General features: G+C 48.6%; 1 protein-coding gene across 4 annotated transcripts in view; it reads left to right on the forward strand.

Annotated features, from left to right (window-relative positions):
* The window catches only part of HTT (huntingtin), a 399,016-nt gene that overhangs the window by 309,083 nt on the left and 70,330 nt on the right, over positions 1-19,603 (forward strand). For all 4 annotated transcript variants that reach the window (XM_075346836.1, XM_075346838.1, XM_075346839.1 and 1 more), the window contains 6 exons: positions 5,851-5,927; positions 6,775-6,913; positions 7,490-7,612; positions 11,919-12,132; positions 14,792-14,937; positions 15,006-15,183. In XM_075346836.1, coding sequence (XP_075202951.1) covers positions 5,851-5,927; positions 6,775-6,913; positions 7,490-7,612; positions 11,919-12,132; positions 14,792-14,937; positions 15,006-15,183 — 877 coding nt within the window. The remainder of the gene's footprint in view (positions 1-5,850; positions 5,928-6,774; positions 6,914-7,489; positions 7,613-11,918; positions 12,133-14,791; positions 14,938-15,005; positions 15,184-19,603) is intronic.

Below are 19,603 nucleotides of genomic sequence, written 5' to 3' on the forward strand. Positions count from 1 at the left end.
AAATCTAACCCATGAAGTTTTTATTATGCATTTCTTTATCGTTCCTATGGGAGACCCAGACATTGGGTGTATAGCTTCTGCCTCCGGAGGACACACAAAGTACTACACTAAAAAGTGTAGCTCCTCCCTCTGAGCCTATACACCTCCTGGAGATCCAGATCTAGCCAGTTTATCGCTTTGTGTTCAGGAGGTCACATCCACACATGCATTCTCATCTGATTTTTCATTTTTGGAAAGAGTTTGAAGAAAAGCGGGTCCAAGCCTGGACCCCCGGCATGTCCCTTCTCACCCCACTGTGTCGGCGGTGCTGTTAAGGTTGATTCCCAGGCTGGAGCCTTACATGCCGTGCTCCTTCACCATCCCTCTGGGGCTCTGGCTTGAAGTGGGAGCCAGCACGGTTCTCCATGCTTGGCATGAGACCGGTCTCCATCCGCAGCCCTTTAGGATCCTGCTGGACCGGAGCACTCATCCCCAGGGACTGGCTACCCTGCGTCTCAGCAAGCTAAGTACCTGAAACGTTTATTTGTGGGGGTCCCTTGTACTTTATTGTGGTGGGAGAGTGTGCTGAGTGATTTTTATGACATTTCCGGCGGGTTCTCTGGCTGTCGCCTGAGAACCGCGCCGATAGTGCCTGCGCGGCGGCCGCACCGCTCAAATTTAGGCTTTGCCGGAGGCCTACTTTCGGTTTCACTGCCCTCGCATGTCATCCATGCAGAGGGACAGCGCGGCTCCGCCCAGCGGCCGTTCTACAAAGGGGAGAGACACTCCTCACTGAGTACATGTCTCCTCCCCTGTGAATCTCTTTGGCCCTCCAGATCCCGCTCTCAGAGTGAGTCCCGCCCCCTCTCTTCACTCCGGTGGCCATTTTCTCAGCGTTTTCCCTGTGATCACCACTGGTCTGCAGCATCCCTGCTGAGGTGCTTGGGAGTCCGGGCTTCGGGATCTGGAGGGCACACAAACAGCTCCAGCGGTCTGGTAAGCCACAACCTCTGGTTGTGGACCTTCTGTATATACTCTCTGGGGGTCATTCTGGCAGAGCCCTCACTCCAGCAGCATGTCTCACACAAGGAGCAAGGCGCCAAAGCTGTTTTCAGTATGCACTGCATGTAAGCTCCTGCTGCCGGAACCGAGCACCTATCCACATTGTGATGCCTGCTCTAACCTGACGATGCCTCAGCCTGGAATCGCCCCCCCAGGGGTCTCTCAGGCTGCTCCGGCTCCTGTGGCTGAACCCCCGGCTTGGGTAGAATCCTTAACCAGGTCTATCTCCCAGTCTTTTGCTGATTCCATGGGACATCTGTCCATGACTCTGCTGAGCATGCATCAGCCCCCGTCACAGGGTGCCTCTGCTGCTAGGTCTCTCTCAGGACCGGAGCTCACAGAGGATTCATCATCTGGTCCCAGGCCCCGTCCTTCTAATAAGAGACGCAGGGCCCCCTCTCCTTCGTCCCGCGGCTCGGTTTCAGAAGCTGACTCGCAGGATGAGGAGGATGCCTTTACTGGGGGCTCGGAGACTACCTCCATGTGCCCCATTGGTCTGTCCGACAGTGACTCGGATGTTAGTGATTTGATTGCGTCCATTAATTCTGTACTGGATCTCAATCCGCCAGTATCAGAGGAACAACCCTCTCTGGCAGAAAAGCACAAGTTTACCTCGCCTAAGAGGACGAAGAGTGTGTTCTTTAACCACTCCAGTTTTCAGGCCGTTGTGACCAAGCCCAGGGCCTGCCCTGACAAACGCTTTCCAAAGCGTGGTTCTGATGACCGTTTTCCCTTTCCACCTGAGGTGGTCAAGGAGTGGGCTCATTCACCAAAGGTAGACCCCCCGGTGTCTAGACTCTCAGCCCGGACCGTTGTATCAGTGGCTGATGGCACCTCGCTTAAGGATTCCACAGACCGCCAGGTTGACCTTCTGGCCAAATCTGTATTTGAGGCGGCAGGGGCCTCGTTCTCCCCGACTTTTGCAGCAGTGTGGGCTCTCAAAGCCATCTCTGCTTCTCTAGAGGAGATGCATTCCCTCGCCAGGGAATCTATGCCCGAGATGGTTGCCTTAACTTCCCAATCTTCGGCTTTTTCATCCTATGCCATGTCTGCCATGCTGGTGGCTTCGGCTAATTCCCTCGCTATCCGCAGGACCTTGTGGCTTCGAGAGTGGAAGGCAGATTCTTCTTCTAAGAAGTACCTTGCGGGGCTCCCTTTTGCTGGGTCCCGGCTGTTCGGTGAACAGCTGGATGAAATTATTAAGGAAGCAACTGGCGGGAAGAGTACTTCCATGCCATAAACCAAAACCAGGAAACCTGTCCAGGGTAGGAATCAGTCGAGGTTTCGTTCCTTTCGTTCCTCCAACTGGTCGTCCTCTAAGCCCTCGGCCTCGTCCACTAACACTGCCAAGGACCAAAATCCAGCTGGCGCACAAAAGCGCGTCCACAGAAGACCGCAGGTGCTGCTGCCACTAAGGCAGCCTCCTCTTGACTATCTGTCCGCGCCAGCAACGTCCTTGGTCGGTGGCAGGCTCTCCCACTTTGGCGACGTGTGGTTTCAACATGTCTCCGATCAGTGGGTGCGGGATATTATCTCCCACGGCTACAGGATAGAATTCTCTTCCAGCCCGCCAAACAGATTTTTTCTGTCAACTCCCCCCTGCTCCAAGGCTGCCGCCTTCTCACAGGCCGTGGCATCCCTGCAGGCCAACGGAGTAATTGTACCGGTTCCCGGCCGGGAACGGTTAAGAGGTTTCTACTCAAATCTCTTCCTAGTCCCCAAAAAGGACGGTTCCTTCCGGCCCATCCTGGATCTCAAGCTTCTCAACAAGCATGTTCAGGAGCGGCATTTTCGCATGGAGTCTCTGCGGTCAGTCATTGCATCAATGACCCAAGGGGATTTCCTGGCATCCATCGACATCAGAGATGCCTATCTGCATGTGCCAATTGCAGTTTCTCACCAGCGTTGGCTACGTTTTGCAATCGGAGAGGAACATTTCCAATTCGTGGCTCTCCCCTTCGGGTTACCCACGGCCCCTCGAGTATTCACCAAGGTCATGGCAGCAGTGGTTGCGGTTCTGCACCTCCAGGGGTTGGCAGTGATTCCTTACCTGGACGACCTTCTAGTCAAGGCTTCATCCAGCGCAGACTGTCAGCGGAGTGTCTCGCTCACTCTTGCCACTCTAGCCCAATTTCGGGTGGATTGTCAATCTTCCCAAATCCACTCTGACTCCGACCCAGAGTCTCACGTACCTAGGGATGCAGTTCGAGACGATGGTGGCGTCAATGGAGGCTGTTCCCTTCACCCAGTTCCATCTGCGTCCCCTGCAGCTGGACATTCTCCGCTGTTGGGACAAGCGGCCTTCCTCCTTGCACAGGTTAGTGGCTCTGTCGCCACAGACCAGGAGCTCTCTTCAGTGGTGGCTTCGGCCCCTCTCTCTCTGTCTCAGGGGCGCTCCTTCCTGACCCCGTCCTGTGTGATTCTCACCACGGATGCCAGTCTGTCCGGCTGGGGAGCGGTATATCTCCACCACCGAGCGCAGGGCACTTGGACTCCGTCCGAGTCAGTCCTCTCGATCAATGTGCTGGAAATCAGAGCTGTGCTTCTAGCTCTCCTAGCTTTTCACCACCTGTTGGCGGGCAAGCACATCCGAGTCCAGTCAGACAACGCGACAGCAGTTGCCTACATCAATCACCAAGGCGGGACACGCAGCCGCCTGGCAATGTTGGAGGTACAACGCATCCTTCAATGGACGGAGGACTCCAAGTCCACCATATCCGCAGTCCACATCCCAGGCGTGGAAAACTGGGAGGCAGATTATCTCAGCCGTCAAACCGTGGACGGCGGCGAGTGGTCCCTGCATCCGGCAGTGTTTCAGTCAATCTGCCGCAAGTGGGGCACTCCGGACGTGGACCTAATGGCATCCCGTCACAACAACAAGGTTCCGGTTTACGTGGCTCGCTCCCACGATCCTCAGGCATTCGCCGCGGACGCTCTGGTTCAAGACTGGTCCCAGTTTTGTCTGTCCTTCGTGTTTCCCCCTCTAGCTCTCTTGCCCAGAGTCCTGCGCAAGATCAGAATGGAGGGCCGTCGAGTCATCCTCATTGCACCGGACTGGCCCAGGCGAGCTTGGTACCCAGACCTGCTCCATCTGTCCGTAGAGATGCCGTGGCATCTTCCGGACCGTCCAGACCTTCTCTCACAAGGTCCGTTTTTCCTCCAGAATTCTGCGGCTCTCAGATTGACGGCGTGGCTCTTGAGTCCTGGATCTTGACGACTTCTGGTATCCCTCCTGAAGTCATCTCCACTATGACTCGGGCCCGTAAGTCTTCCTCCGCCAAGATCTATCACAGGACTTGGAAAATTTTCCTGTCCTGGTGTCGCTCTTCCGGCCATCCTCCTTGGCCATTTTCCTTGCCGACCCTTCTGTCCTTCCTACAGTCCGGTCTGCAGCTGGGACTGTCCCTCAACTCTCTTAAGGGACAAGTCTCAGCTCTGTCAGTGCTGTTCCAGCGGCGTCTCGCCCGGCTGGCTCAGGTCCGCACCTTCATGCAGGGCGCGTCTCACATCATTCCGCCTTACCGGCGGCCCTTGGATCCCTGGGACCTTAACTTGGTCCTCACGGTTTTGCAGAAACCCCCCTTTGAGCCTTTTAGGGAGGTTTCTTTGTTTCGTCTTTCACAGAAAGTGGTCTTTCTAGTGGCCATAACTTCCCTCAGGAGTCTCTGATTTGGCTGCGCTCTCTTCGGAGTCAACTTTTTTGGTTTTTCATCAAGACAAGGTGGTTCTCCGTCCTAAGGCGGTCTCTCCTTTCCACCTTAACCAGGACATTACCCTACCTTCCTTTTGTCCGGCTCCTGTTCATCGCTTTGAAAAAGCGTTGCATACTTTGGATCTGGTGCATGCGCTCCGGATCTATATGTCTCGCACCGCTGTTCTTAGGCGGTGCACCTCTCTTTTTGTGCTAACCACAGGTCGGCGCAAGGGCCTCTCTGCTTCTAAGCCGACCTTAGCCCGTTGGATTAGGTCGACCATTTCGGACGCCTACCAGTGTTCTCAGGTGCCTCCCCCGCCGGGGATCAAGGCACACTCGACCAGAGCTGTCGGTGCCTCTTGAGCTTTCAGGCACCAGGCTACGGCTCAACAAGTCTGTCAGGCTGCCACTTGGACTAGCCTGCATACCTTTTCAAAGCACTACCAAGTGCATGCTCATGCTTCGGCAGATGCGAGCTTGGGCAGACTCATCCTTCAGGCGGCTGTCGCCCACTTGTGAAGTTAGGTTCTGCCTACTTCTTAGTTGTTCTGTTTATTTCCCACCCATGGACTGCTTTGAGACGTCCCAATGTCTGGGTCTCCCATAGGAACGATAAAGAAAAAGAGAATTTTGTTTACTTACCGTAAATTCTTTTTCTTATAGTTCCGTATTGGGAGACCCAGCACCCTCCCTGTTGCCTGTTGGCACTTTCTTGTTCCGTGTGTTATCACCGGATGTTGTTGTTGACAGAGTCTCCGGTTGTTCCGGTTCTTGCTCTGTTTTTACTTGTGGTGGCTATTCTCCTTCAGCTTTTGCACTAAACTGGCTAGATCTGGATCTCCAGGGGGTGTATAGGCTCAGAGGGAGGAGCTACACTTTTGAGTGTAGTACTTTGTGTGTCCTCCGGAGGCAGAAGCTAAACACCCAATGTCTGGGTCTCCCAATACGGAACTATAAGAAAAAGAATTTACGGTAAGTAAACAAAATTCTCTTTTTTAAAGGGGTTGGCCTTTTTTTGTCAGGATTTTCATGTAACAACATTTTATGTCATATCAATTTGTAATATATATACTTAGAAATTCTTAATCTGGAAATGTGGTCTTGTTCCCTTACAGAATAGCGTGTGCCAGTTACCTATAGATGAGTTGGACAAGATGCAGGAGTACCTGCAGAGCAGTGGATTAGCACAAAGGTAATTGGAAAAATTGGTAGACAAAAAGCGATATTTACGTCTGTATTACAGGGATATCAGACACTGTCGGGGGAGACCGTTAAAGAGTCTTCAGGGTCAGAGTCCAAATAAAATCTACGCAGATGTATGTATGAGGAAAAATGGCCACACAGAGACTTGTCTCTATCCGGGAGAGGCTCAATGCTCCTCTAATCTGTATATTATAAAATACACACAGTTATTCACTTCAACATTGTCCCTGATTGGTCAGAGATAATCAGCAAAGTCTATATAGTACGTCATCAGCATGTTACTGGCTTCCTAATCCCAGTTTGAACCAGCTACTGAATACTTCTTTGTTCATTGTACATTTTGGCTTCATTATCTTTAACACCTTGCTGAGCATGAACAAGGAGTCCACATCCCACATGGTGTGAACCAGCAGATTATAAATTCTCTCAGTATGTTATGAATACTTGCATTGTTCAGCCTAGTATAATTTGTTTCAATGGCACATTCCAAAGGCGCATCCTGGTATGTACATCAGCATCTGAACAATAATCATACAAACACAGATCTTATTATGTGGACAATTGATTCATAGCCTGGACCTTCACAACACATTTATGGCATAAAACATGTCTTGGGTGCTTTCGATGTGCCGTTGCACCTCTAGGACTTTGGATGAATGGGGGCCCAATGATCACCCTGTAGACATGCTCTTCCTAAAGAAGTCGATGAGCCAAGAAAGTATCAGATCTTCTCCTGAGCTTTGTGATCACAAACTAATGCTGATTACCGCAGTGCATCACAACTGACATCATTCACTCTTTCATCTTTCGATTTTTTTATTTATTTTTTTTTTTAGGCACCAAAGACTTTTTTCTCTGCTGGACAGATATCGATCAACTGTGGCACCAGAAACAATCAGCCCGCTACCGTTAGTCACCTCGCACCCGCTGGACGGGAAAAATCAGCCACGGCTGGAGACGTTGGAAGCTGATGAGGTGGGATTATCACGGCTGCACTAACTGTTCACGGATGAGAAACTAGATTCCGAAAATTTTGATGAAGTCTCTAAGGCTACTTTCACACATCCGGCTTTTCACCGTATTCAGCGCACTCCAGTACAGTGTGATACACTAGCAGTACAATGGCATCGCGACAACTTCCGGGTGTGACCGGAGCTTGTTGCGCTGCCATTGTACTGTATACACTGTACTGGAGTGCGCCCAATAGGGCGAAATGCCGGATGTGTGAAACGGCCCCAAAACCCTCATAGTCTGGCATGCACTTATAGAAAGCCCTAACCCCTTGACACTCTTGTTCTCTGCCTTTTTTGCTTCTGGATTCAGTGTGTTGTCAGCCAATGCCGCTGCCATGCACATCCACCAATGTGACCCTCTCCTCGGTCTTCTGTGCCCGCATATATACAGCTGGCAGTGCTATCTCCTGCATCTACGCAGGCACAGAATACTTTCAAGACCAGTGCAGGAATGGCAAATTATAGACCTTTTCCTATCAGTTTTTTATATGCTTGCAGTAATTTTGTGTATAATTTTTCCCCCCACCTCTCGTGGCAGGATTGGTACGTGTCTCTGGTGCGGTCGCAGTGTTACGCTCACTCTGATTCTGCGCTGCTGGAAGGAGCAGAACTGGTGAATCGAATCCCTGCTTCGGAGCGTCTTGCCTTCATGGCCAGCAAGGTATCGCGTACATGACTAAGGGTCCTTTCAGGCGGTGTGCACACAGTGCGCTTTTATTGCTTTTTTTTTATGCTTTTTGTAGTGCAGTTTTGTCACAAAAGAGCAAGAAACTGCTACTGCCAGTAAAGTCACTGGGAAGCCTGGAGTGTAGTGCACATGTGTAGGGGTTTTTTTTTGTCTCCTTGCAGATTTGGTGCAGAAAATAATCTGCAGCATGTCAATTCTTTCAGTGTTTGTTGTTTGTTTGGTTTTTTTTTTCTGTGTTTTTAACCATTGAAAGCAATGAAAAAAACACATTTTTGCGCTGCGTTTTTCCTGCCAAGAGATGCAGAAATTCTACAGCCAGATACTCAAAGTGTGCACGTGCTGCAGATTTGGTGAAGATATTTTCTGCATGAAATCTGCACCTTTGTGGCAGAAAAACACACCAAAAAACGCAATGTGTGGTCCGTTTTTTTGGTGCTTTTTTGTGCCATGCTTTCTTGGGTGTAAAAGCTAAAAAAAAAATGCACCAACATTGACACACTGCGTTTTTTTTTCTGCACCAAATCTAGAAGTAAAATATAAGCAACGTGCGCACAGCCCTTCAGAATTGTCGTTGACTTTGCTGGGATAAGGAGCGATCTGCAGATTTGGGCCACAAACTGCACCAAAACTAAACAGAAAAAAACACATCAAAAACGCACCGTGCGCACACAGACTTACGCTGTAACGCTGTGTGCACCGTGCGTTCTTATCTTTTTTTTTTTAATGCAATTTTGTCGCAAAACTGCAAGCAATTCCTGATGCCAACAAAGTTAATCAGAAACCTGACATTTTGTGCATTTGTTGAGGGTTTTTTCTTGCAAATTTGGTGCAGAGAATAATCTTTTTTTGCCTGCGTGTTTCACCATTGAAAGCGACAAAAAATCACATGCAAAAAAAAAAAGTATGTTTTGGGCTGCAGTTTTCTTGTCAAGAGATGCAGAAATTCCTGCAACCAAATACTCCACAAGCGTGCATAGCCTTAGAGGCGCTCGGTTTATGATAGTTTTGCAATGTACCAAGCTGGTGATTATGTACAATGCTTATTTATCCGGTGAAATTATCTTTTGTGCTGCACAGAATGTCATCGTTCCCTGCAGCGTATCAGCACATGTACTGCCGATAAATTTGGCAATCAGTGCGCAGTGTCATCCTTTTTTTTTGCCTCGTAGCACCTCAATCTCTGCGGCTGCCGGCCTCCTGGCTTGATTGATGTGGATGGTCCTACATCATCCTCGGATACAATTACAGTGCAGGCGCAGTTTTCTTTGCGTACTAAGGGAAGAACAAAGTCCTGTAATGCGCCAGCGCCTGTTTACCAAAAGTGAAGTTGGCGCATGCGCATTAGAGGACTTTGTTATGTTCTGCTGAGGGCCGAGCAATAGACACCTGCGCAGCTCTTCGACTACACAGGCACAAGATTAGCAGTAATCTGTTGATGATGTAGGACACGTAATCCACATGAGGACGGCAGCTGCAAGGATTGTGGAGGTGCTGAAAAAATAAGACAGCCACTGTACCAGACCGTGCTGTATACCAGAGTTTTTTTTAGAATATACAGGAGCAGTTGGGGCTTAGATCCAGGTCGAAAGAGTGCGGTAATAAAGCAGATAAAGGTTGTGCTTTTAGTTTATACTGGGAAATCCTGATTACAGGTGTGAGAGAATAGATTTCATTTTGTTCCTGTAATGTAGGGTTCAGCTAGCACTGATGGGCGGGTAAGTTTCACATTTCTGTCACGCCCCTACTGCTCTTATTGGAGGAGTTATTTCTTTGTTTGAGGTACTATATAAACTGGTCACATGATATAATAAACCTTATTGGAGGAGTTATTTCTTTGTGTGAGGTACTATATAAACTGGTCACATGATGTAATAAACGTTATTGGAGGAGTTATTTCTTTGTGTGAGGTACTATATAAACTAGTCACATAATGTAATAAACCAGAGACTTTCAGTACACCACAAAGTTTGTGTGCTGTAATGATTTCCCGAGCGCTCGTAAAACAAATCTTATTATTTTGTAGTTCGAGGCATAGAAGGAGTGTATTTTGCATGTTCCCTCTAAGACTGATCTGCCTGTGTGAATAGGTTTTTTAATAACTGCTGATCGGTAAATTTCTGATCATCAGTCGCTAAATGCAGCCTGTCGGTTTGTGAAAATGTACCTTAACTACTCATGACGTGCTGTGTACATCAAGGGTCTTCTCCCTGCCTTTGATGCAGGCTTCCATATTTCCCTGTACATGATAACTGATGTAATGATTGGTATCTACATAATGGCACTGACCCTGAGAATCTTATTGCCAGGTCCGTTTTATGGTCAAATGAACTCAGGGGAAAAAAAACAATTGCAGAATTTTCACATATATATATATAATATACTTTGCAACACTTGGAATTTTTTTCCCCCGCTTACCATTACATCATATGATAAAATGGATGGTGTCATTCAAGAGTACAATTCTGCTCACCAAAAAGCAAGCCCTGTTGTGGTTATAGCAACAGAAAAATAAAAAAAAGTTATGGTTCCTGGAATAACGGAAGGAGTAAACTTAAAAATTACCCAATCCTTAAAGTGAGCAGTTCTGGGTGCACAATGCTAATCCCTGCCTAACTGTCCCTGTATACACTAGCATAGATAAAGGGATCTTTAGAAAAAGTATTTCTAAAGATCCTTTATGATATGTTAATGAGGCCAGGGACTAGTCACAAGGGTGTGATTTTTTTTTCCCCACACTAGTCCGCCCTCTTAGCTTGTTAGCACACCCACAGAGGCATACTAACATGCTATTCAATGCCCATTGCCAAGCATCATTGGCAGTGACGTGCGTATTTGTGTGCGTTGTCACGACATCAGACACCGGGTTTAGGGTCAGTGTGCATGATCAGAAGTCCCTGGCACCTCCGGTCATGGGCACTATACGCATCCCGACTTCAGAGAGGTCTGGGGTGCATGACCAGAAGTGCGGGGCAGTCTGATCATGCGCACTGATCTTACGCCTGTCTTCTGAAGCAGTGACAATGGACACAGGTACACGTCACTGCTAATGACACTTGGCAATGAGCATTGAATAGCATGTTAGTACGCCCCTGTGGGCGTGTTAACATGCTAAGAGGGCGGAATGAGCGCAGGAACTAACGCCCTTGGGACTAGTCCCCACGCTCATTAGCATATGATAAAGGATCTTTAGAAATACTTTTTCTATAGATCCCTTTATCTATGCTAGTGTATACAGGGACGGTTAGGCAGGGATCAGCAATATGCATCCAGAACTGCTCGTGGACCTGACAGGTTAAAGCCGCCCATAAACCTCCGATAGCTGTCAGCAAACCCTCTTATAACACCAAGTTCAGCCGAGCATGTGTTTGCCTTAGGGGGGAGAGGATAAAGGCTCTACCATACAACGCGGAGGGTGGCTCGCCTCCCACAAAACAATAGTTTTGATCATTGAATTGCACCACTACGATAATGCTCCATCCTGACAGCATCTGTTGGAGGAGAATTGGAAGACCCCAATACCAATGTAACGGTCTGGGATCTTTTTAAAGCCAAATATCAATGCATTTAGTAAGTGTAGGTGAGCCACGTATGGAGCCCACATTTCCACAGTTTCAGCAGGTATGTAGGGTTGTAACTTTGGCGAGACCACACACCTGATCCAGAAGGAAGCAGCTCTGAACAATCCCTCTAATAAGAAGGGTTTATATTATATCATATCTATGCAAGGAACACTTGTTGCTGCCGTCTGGAGGAGAGGAACGTGGAATCCTTTTTAATAAGAGTGCATTATACTAATAGGTCCCTTCCAGCTGAATATTATTTGCAAGGAGATGTTTTCCACTTGTATATGGACATTGAGCAGTGCTGCCTGCAGCTTTATGGTGGCTCAGTGGTTAGCACTGCAGTCTTGTGGTGGCTCAGTGGTTAGCACTGCAGTCTTGTGGTGGCTCAGTGGTTAGCACTGTAGTCTTGCAGCGCTGGGGTCCAGGGTTCAAATTCCACCAAGGACACCATCTGCAAGGAGTCTGTATGTTCTCCCCGTGTTTGCGTGGGTTTCCTCTGGGTCTCCGGTTTCCTCCCACACTACAAAGACATACAGATAGGGACTTTAGATTATGAGCCCCAATGGGGACAGTGTTCCTGATGATTGTAAAGTGCTGCGGAATATGTTAGTGCTATATAAAAATAAAGATTTTTTTTTTTTTTTTATTACATCACTGAATATAATGATGTGAACACCGGTGCATCAAACTAACATGACCTTTTCTTCCCGTTGTAGGAGTTTAACCTGAGCCTGCTCGCCCCGTGTCTGTCCCTGGGAGTGAACCAGATGGTGGCGGATCAGAACAGCACTTTCTTTGAAACCACAAGATCTGTGATTCTGGATGTGATCTCGCAGACGGTTCAGCAGCTTCCGGACACTCATCAGCTCTTTCAGCCGCTGCAGCCTGTGGACGGAAGCTCCTACTGGGAGAAGCTGAGCACGGTGTTAGGTAATTAGTCTGTTCGTCTCACAGCCATGTTAGGCTACTTTCACACATCAGTTTTTTTGGCATCAGGCACAATCCGGCGTGTGCCTGATGCAACGGATCCGGCGCAGAATATGCAAAAAACGGATCCGCCTGATGCTTTTTTTTATGGTTCCGGTATACCTGATCCGTCAAAAAAACTGGTCCGGCGCATCCGTTTTTGCATCCGTTTTGCCCCTTTTTTTTTTTTTTTTTTGCTGCATCTTTTTTTTTTTTCAATAAATTGGAGCATGATCAGTTTAGGCTGCTTTCACACATCCGGTTTTTGCAGTGCGGCGAAATCCGGCTCTAAAACCTATGAAACGGATGCGGCGAAAAAAACGCATCCTTTGCATAAGTTTTTACATTCGGCCCGTCCGTTTTTTGCCGGTTGCGGCACACTACTGAGCATGCGCAGTGCAAAAAACCACATGCGGCGCGATGCGTTTTTTTTTGCTGGACAAAAAACGTGCCAGGCAACGTTCCATCCGGCCGCCGCATGGGCTAAATATGCCGCATCTGGCAAAAACCAGACCGAACGCAAGGCCATGCGGCACAATCCGGCACTAATGAAAGTCTGTGCGGAAAAAATGCAACCAGCGGCAAAAAAAAACGGTTGCGTTTTTTCTGCAAAGAGCCGGATTGTGCCGCACAGCAAAAACCGGATGTGTGAAAGCCTTACAAAAACTGATCCGGCTGCCACATCCGTTTTTGCCAGCGTCCATAGGCTTCCATTGTAAATAACGCCATATCGCGCTGGATCCGGTGCCATGCGGTTTTGTCAGAGACAAAAAACGTTACAGGAGACGTTCCATCCAGCCGCCGCTTTAGCCAATTACGAAGGATCCGGCAAAAGCCGGATGCAACGCAAGGCTGTCAGGCACAATCCGGCGCTAATACAAATCATCGGGGATAAAAAGGATCCGGCGCCGGATCCGTTTCATCCATTTTTTTCCGGATTGTGCCTGATGGAAAAAAACTGATGTGTGAAAGTAGCCTTAGGCTACTTTTACACTGTAGTCTTTTTTTTTTTTCCATCACTCGCAATCTGTCGCCTTGAGAAAATACGGTATCCTGCAAAATATTTTGCAGGATTCCGGTTTTATCCCCATAGACTTGTATTAGCGACTGACGACCTTGCGTTGCATCTGTCGCGCGACAGATCAGTCGTGGAGTGACTGACCGTCGGGCGGAAGGAGCGCAGAATGTAACGATTTTTGTGTGTGTCCAAAAAATGGACAGCGATGGAGCCGTCGGCGTCCGTCGTGTGTTGTAATGAGAGCCTATGGGCGATGGATCCATCGGAATCAGTCTTTCTGTCAAACTGCATTCAGGCAGTGAGGTACGGGAGGTCGGCTTTGTATTCAGGGCACTTAAGCTATTGGGCAATGAAAGGAGCAATGAATGTTGGTAAAGTAGGTTAAGGAAATACCAGCACCTACAATGCTGGTAGAATGCTGTTGAAGAGGACCTGCCCAATCAGGTAGAATCAATGGCAATTTCAATCAACAATCCACACAAGTGGAGTGGATAGCAAGGCCCAGCACCTGTTCTGGCAGAATGATAATGAAAGGGAACAATTCAACCAAGTAGACTGGATGGGAAAGTCCAGGTACATGTTGGGCTGGCAGTTTGATAATAAAAGGGAGCAATCCACTCAAGTAGAGTGGATGGAAAAATTCCAGTAAGTGTTGTGCTGTCAGAATGATAATGAAAGGGAACAATGCACTTAAATGGAATAGATGGCAAAGTCTAGCACCTATAGTGCTGGCAGCATGTTAATGAAAGGGAACAATCCAGTCAATTAGAGTGGATGACAAAGTCTAGTGTGAAGGTAGCCTGGGCTGTAAATTGTTTGTTCAAACATAATAAGAATATCTGTGTATGTAAATAATTAAAATATAAATGTAGTAGCATAATTATCTGTGTGTCTATATGACAATTGCACAGACACCATAATATGATTCTAAACTGTATATACAAGAAAGCGTTAACCAAGCTACAAATGAACAAAGAGGATATTAAGTTCATTTGGGAGCCTTATCAGTAGTTTCACACACAGAAAGAAGGAATAATGAGCAGAGAGGTATTTTATAACATACTGGGAAAAACTAAGGAGTTAAATACTCCCTACTCCCTATTGTAATTTCAAGTTCAATGTTGCATTCTGTATAATTAAGTCTTTTCCAATACACGAGCCCAGTCTATGACATTGGCTCATACAAGGAACACGTCTTGTGTGATCATTGTCTGATTCAGTAATATCTGCGCTTATATATAGCTAATTCGATCCGTGTCTCTGCATACTCGGAATGAAGATACCAGTAGCTATCTTCACCTAAATTTCTCGCTTGACACTAGCACCTATTGTGCTGGAAGAATGATAATGAATGGGAACAATCCAGTCAAGTAGAGTGGATGGAAAAGCCCAGTACCTGTCGTGCTGGCAAAATAATAATAAAAGAGCAGCCATCTACATAAGAAGATAGCTGCAAGTTCTTTTTAATGATCGTTGAGGATCCAATAATCATCATATACAGTGAAGAAGAAAAAAAAAAAAAAACTTCAGTGTATATTCATGGAAATGGGGTGTATTGTGCAGTTAACCCCCTGATAACTGAGCATGTTCTTGTCTTTGGATTAGGTGATGCTGACGTGTACTACAGCCTTGTCACCCTCTGTCGAGCGCTGGCGCAGTATTTGATGTCTCTACCAAAAATCCCTCCCTCTTTCCATATAAGCCAAGAGAAGGAAGCGGAGCTTGTGAAGTTTGTGGTGCTGTCAGTGGAGGTAACCTATGATGCGGTCATTGACTTCTCTGCCATGTTATCGGTGTGTGACCCGGTTTCTCTCCGCAGGCGGTGTCCTGGCACTTGGTACATGAGCAGATCCCGCTGAGCGTGGATCTCCAGGCTGTTCTGGATTGCTGCTGTCTGACCCTCCAGCAGCCTGTGCTGTGGAACCTGCTGGCCTCCGCCGAGTACATGACCCATGCCTGCTCACTCATCAGCTGCACGCGCTTCATTATCGAGGCTGGTAAGTGACAGCGCACTCCTGATCTCACCGCCCGCTGCTTAGACGGTTGATCAATTATTCTCCACCTATTAACACAAGTCCATATTCAGGCCCAGTTCTGTGTAGATTCATTTCATCGTATACCTCCCAAGTGTGGAAAAAGGCTGTAAGGTAAGAATGGTTTCAGGTAGAGAAGTGTTATTAGTTTGCATTTTGTTAATTGATATAGAGATATCTTAATTACATCAATATTTGGTGATCATCCTTTGCAGACGTGTACCTAGAAGAACTAATTCTGTTTTGAAAATGGTTTTTGAAGGAACTGAGCGGAGAGGTTGTTCCAAACATCTTGGAGAACTAACCACAGATCTTCTGTGTATGAGGCTTGTGCTGCAAATCCTTCTGTTTCTTCATATAATCCCAGACAGACTGAATAAAGTGAGATTGGAGCTCTGCGGGGGCCGGATCACCACTTCTAGGATTGCTTGTCCTTCTTTATGCTGAAGATAGTTCCTATAGACATTGGTTGTATGTTTGGGGTCATTGTCCTTCTGCAGAATTAAATTAGAGCCAATCAGATGCTTTCGCAATGCAATTGTATGATAGAAAAGTATCTGCCTGTATTTCTCAAGTTAAAGGACTGTTGTGAATATGTTTTCCAGTTTGGGGCTCCCTCTTGTGGTCAGTGCTGGTGGTGCAGTTGATGTGTGGAATGGAAGCAACACACCTGCAGAGGACTGGCAATCAGGGTCAGATTGGGATATTTAACTTAGTAGTTTTCTCTTGTTACTTGCCGGTGGTCAATTGCTCCAGTGTGTTGAGGACATTCTGTAACCAGCTCTGCTCACTATCAGAACTTCCCTCAGATAAGTGGTCTTTGTACCTCTGCTGTTTGTTTACCATCTTTTGTTGTTCTGCTTTGATATTATGCATGACTCCTAATTTGTCTGTGTGGAGTTGTGGTGGAATGGGATCATTCCCTGCTGGAAGTGTCTGTATACTTAGCTCCATGATTCTGCAAGGTTTGTGTTTTGTCATGCTTGATATTATTCAGTCCCTCATCTGTGTTAGTGTTTTTGGATCCCAGTAACATCTGAGTGCTGATACAGTGGGGGAGAGGTTGTGTGACCTCAGGATTTTTCGATATCAGTAGTGCTGGCATATATTAGGGTTTTCTTCAGCGCTCTATTGGGAGACCCAGACGATTGGGACGATTGGGGTATAGCTACTGCCCTCTGGAGGCCACACAAAGCACTACATTAAAAGTGCAAGGCCCCTCCCCCTCTGGCTATACCCCCCCCGTGGTATCACGGGTTCTCCAGTTTTAGCTTTGTGTGCGAAGGAGGTCAGACATTCCATGCATAGCTCCACAGTTTTTAGTCAGCAGTAGCTGCTGACTATTTCGGATGGAAGAAAAGAGGACACATATAGTGTTCCCAGCATGCTCCCTTCTCACCCCTGGATGGTGTTGTAAGGTTGAGGTACCTATTTCTGGTACAGGGCTGGAGCCTGACATGCTGTTTTCCTTCCACATCCCCTTGTAGGGCTCTGTGGAAGTGGGATCCTGCCGGCCTCTCAGCTCTGACGCCGGGCTCCATCCACAGACCCATTAGAACCTGATGGAGACGGAGCAGGAGTACGATCAGGGACAGGCCCTGCATCATACAGGTACTCTGTGTCCCCGGCAGGCACAGACACACTCCGGGCTGGCTGGGTGTTGTAGTGCGCCGGGGACCGCAACGTGGAGTTGGTGTCCCTACAGATTACTGGGGGACTTTTTTGTGTATGGGAACGCAGCGCCGACCCCCTCTGGACCGGGCGGCGCTGCTGTGACTTGTGGTGCGCCGGGGATCCGCCGTCCGCGCTTTTACGGCGGCGGCGGTTATAAATTTAGTCCCCGGCTTTTTGGGCCTAGGACGCCGGCAGCTCCGATTCGTTCCCGCCCCCACCCTGTCAATCAGGGTAGGGGAGAGACGCTGTTCGCAAGCAGCGACGAGGGCTGGAGCCTGATTTACATGCTCCAGCCCTCTCACTTGGCACAGAGGGAAGCAGGCTTCCCGCTCTTGGCCAGGAACGCCCAGGGCCCGCCCCCCTTCCTCTCTGAGACGCCGGCAGCCATTACATGCATGCCTGGCTGGAGGAAGGACGCAAGGCTCTGGGAGACCTGGACTAGGGGCTATCTGGCGACCACACACCCGCTTTTTTAAGCGGGCGGTAAGCGATTTTTCTGTGCTGGTCCCTCTAGTGCCTCACTGTGTATCAGTGTACTGTGTGCGGATATATAGATAGTGTATTTCTTGCACTGTGAGGTCGCTTCTGGCTGCATATCCCAGATCGCTCTGTGGAAGCAGCAACATGTCATCCTCAAAACGCAAGGCTGCCAAGGCAAAAAGGGCTGTGTATACTGCGTGTGCTGCATGTGGGGCTAATCTACCAGCAGGCTCCGATGACCCCCATTGTGTGCAATGCTCCGACCCGGTGCTGCTTCGCCAGCCGGAGTCAGGAGAGGTAGTGACCCAGGCTGAGACGCTTGTAAGTTCTGCCCCGGTGACAGGGACAGACTTTGCAGTTTTTGCAGATAATATGTCTGTGTCTATGGCAAAAATCCTTGAAACATTGCAATCTATGCATGGGGCTCAGTCTTTGGGCACGGCGAGGCCTCTGTCCTCAGGTCCCCCTTACTTGGAATGTATACAGCCCACAGGGGGGTCCCCGGCTTCACAGGCCGAGGATTATGACTCAGATGATGGCCCCAGCCACCCTAAGCGGGCTCGCTGGGAAAGACCCTCGACGTCTTCACACTGCTCAGGGTCTCAGCGCAATCAGTCTCCCTGTGATGTGTCTGATGAGAGTGATCAGGAATCCACTCCTGGAACCCCTCTCAATCTGGATACCCCGGATGGGGATGCCATGGTAAACGACCTTATCTCAGCCATCAATAGGCTGTTGGATATTTCTCCCCCAGCCCCTTCAGCAGAAGAGGCGGCTGCGGAGCAGGAGAAGTTTCGTTTCCTTTATCCCAAGCGTAAATTGAGTGCTTTGTTAGATCACTCTGACTTCAGAGAATCAATCCAGAAGCACGACGCTCACCCAGAAAGGCGTTTCTCTAAACGATCTAAAGATACGCGTTTCCCTTTCCCCCCTGAGGTGGTCAAGCGCTGGACACAGTGTCCAAAGGTAGACCCCCCGATTTCCAAACTTGCAGCTAGATCCATAGTTGCAGTGGAGGATGGCGCTTCACTTAAAGATGCCAATGACAGACAGATGGACCTTTGGTTAAAATCTGTCTATGAAGCCATCGGCGCGTCGTTTGCTCCGGCATTCGCAGCCGTATGGGCACTCCAGGCTATTTCAGCTGGCTTAGCAAAAGTGGATGCTATCATGCATCCAGCAGTGCCGCAAGTGGCGCACCTTACCACGCAGATGTCGGCGTTTGCGTCTTACGCTATCAATGCGGTCCTAGAATCTACCAGTCGCACCTCAATGGCGTCCGCCAATTCGGTAGTTTTGCGCAGAGCCTTGTGGTTAAAGGACTGGAAAGCAGATGCTGGTTCCAAAAAATGTTTAACCAGTTTGCCTTTGTCTAGAGATAGACTGTTTGGCGAGCCATTGGCTGACATCATTAAGCAGTCCAAGGGTAAAGACTCCTCTTTACCACAACCCAGAACATCCAAACCTCAGCAGAAAAAGTGGCAGCAGAGGTTTCAGTCCTTTCGAGGTTCGGGCAAGACACCATTTACCTCGTCCAAAGGGACTCAGAGGACGCAAAGAAACTCAGATTCGTGGCGGACTCACACACGCCCCAAGAAAGCAAATGGAGGTACCGCTTCCAAAGCGGCTACCTCATGACTTCCAGCCCCCTCCCTCCGCATCGCCGGTCGGGGGCAGGCTCTCCCGCTTTTCCGGCATTTGGATGTCACAGGTCAAAGACCGGTGGGTGACGGACATTTTGTCTCGCGGGTACAGAATCGAGTTCAATTCTCGTCCTCCAGCTCGGTTCTTCAGAACCTCCCCACATCCAGACCGAGCAGATGCTCTGCTGCAGGCGGTGGATTCCCTAAAAGCGGAAGGAGTGGTGATCCCAGTCCCTCCTCAGGAACAAGGGCAAGGGTTTTACTCCAATCTCTTTGTGGTTCCAAAAAAGGACGGCTCATTCCGTCCTGTTCTGGACCTAAAACGGCTCAACAAACATGTGCATGCCAGGAGGTTCCGGATGGAAACCCTCCGCTCTGTCATTGCCTCAATGTCCAGAGGAGACTTCCTTGCCTCAATAGACATCAAAGATGCTTATCTCCACGTGCCAATTGCTACAGAACATCAACGTTTTCTACGTTTTGTGATAGGAGACGACCATTTTCAGTTCGTAGCTCTGCCATTTGGTCTGGCGACAGCCCCACGGGTCTTCACCAAGGTCATGGCGGCGGTGGTAGCAGTCTTGCAC

Source organism: Anomaloglossus baeobatrachus, chromosome 1 (genome assembly GCF_048569485.1).
Source record: "Anomaloglossus baeobatrachus isolate aAnoBae1 chromosome 1, aAnoBae1.hap1, whole genome shotgun sequence".
NCBI lineage: Eukaryota > Metazoa > Chordata > Amphibia > Anura > Aromobatidae > Anomaloglossus > Anomaloglossus baeobatrachus.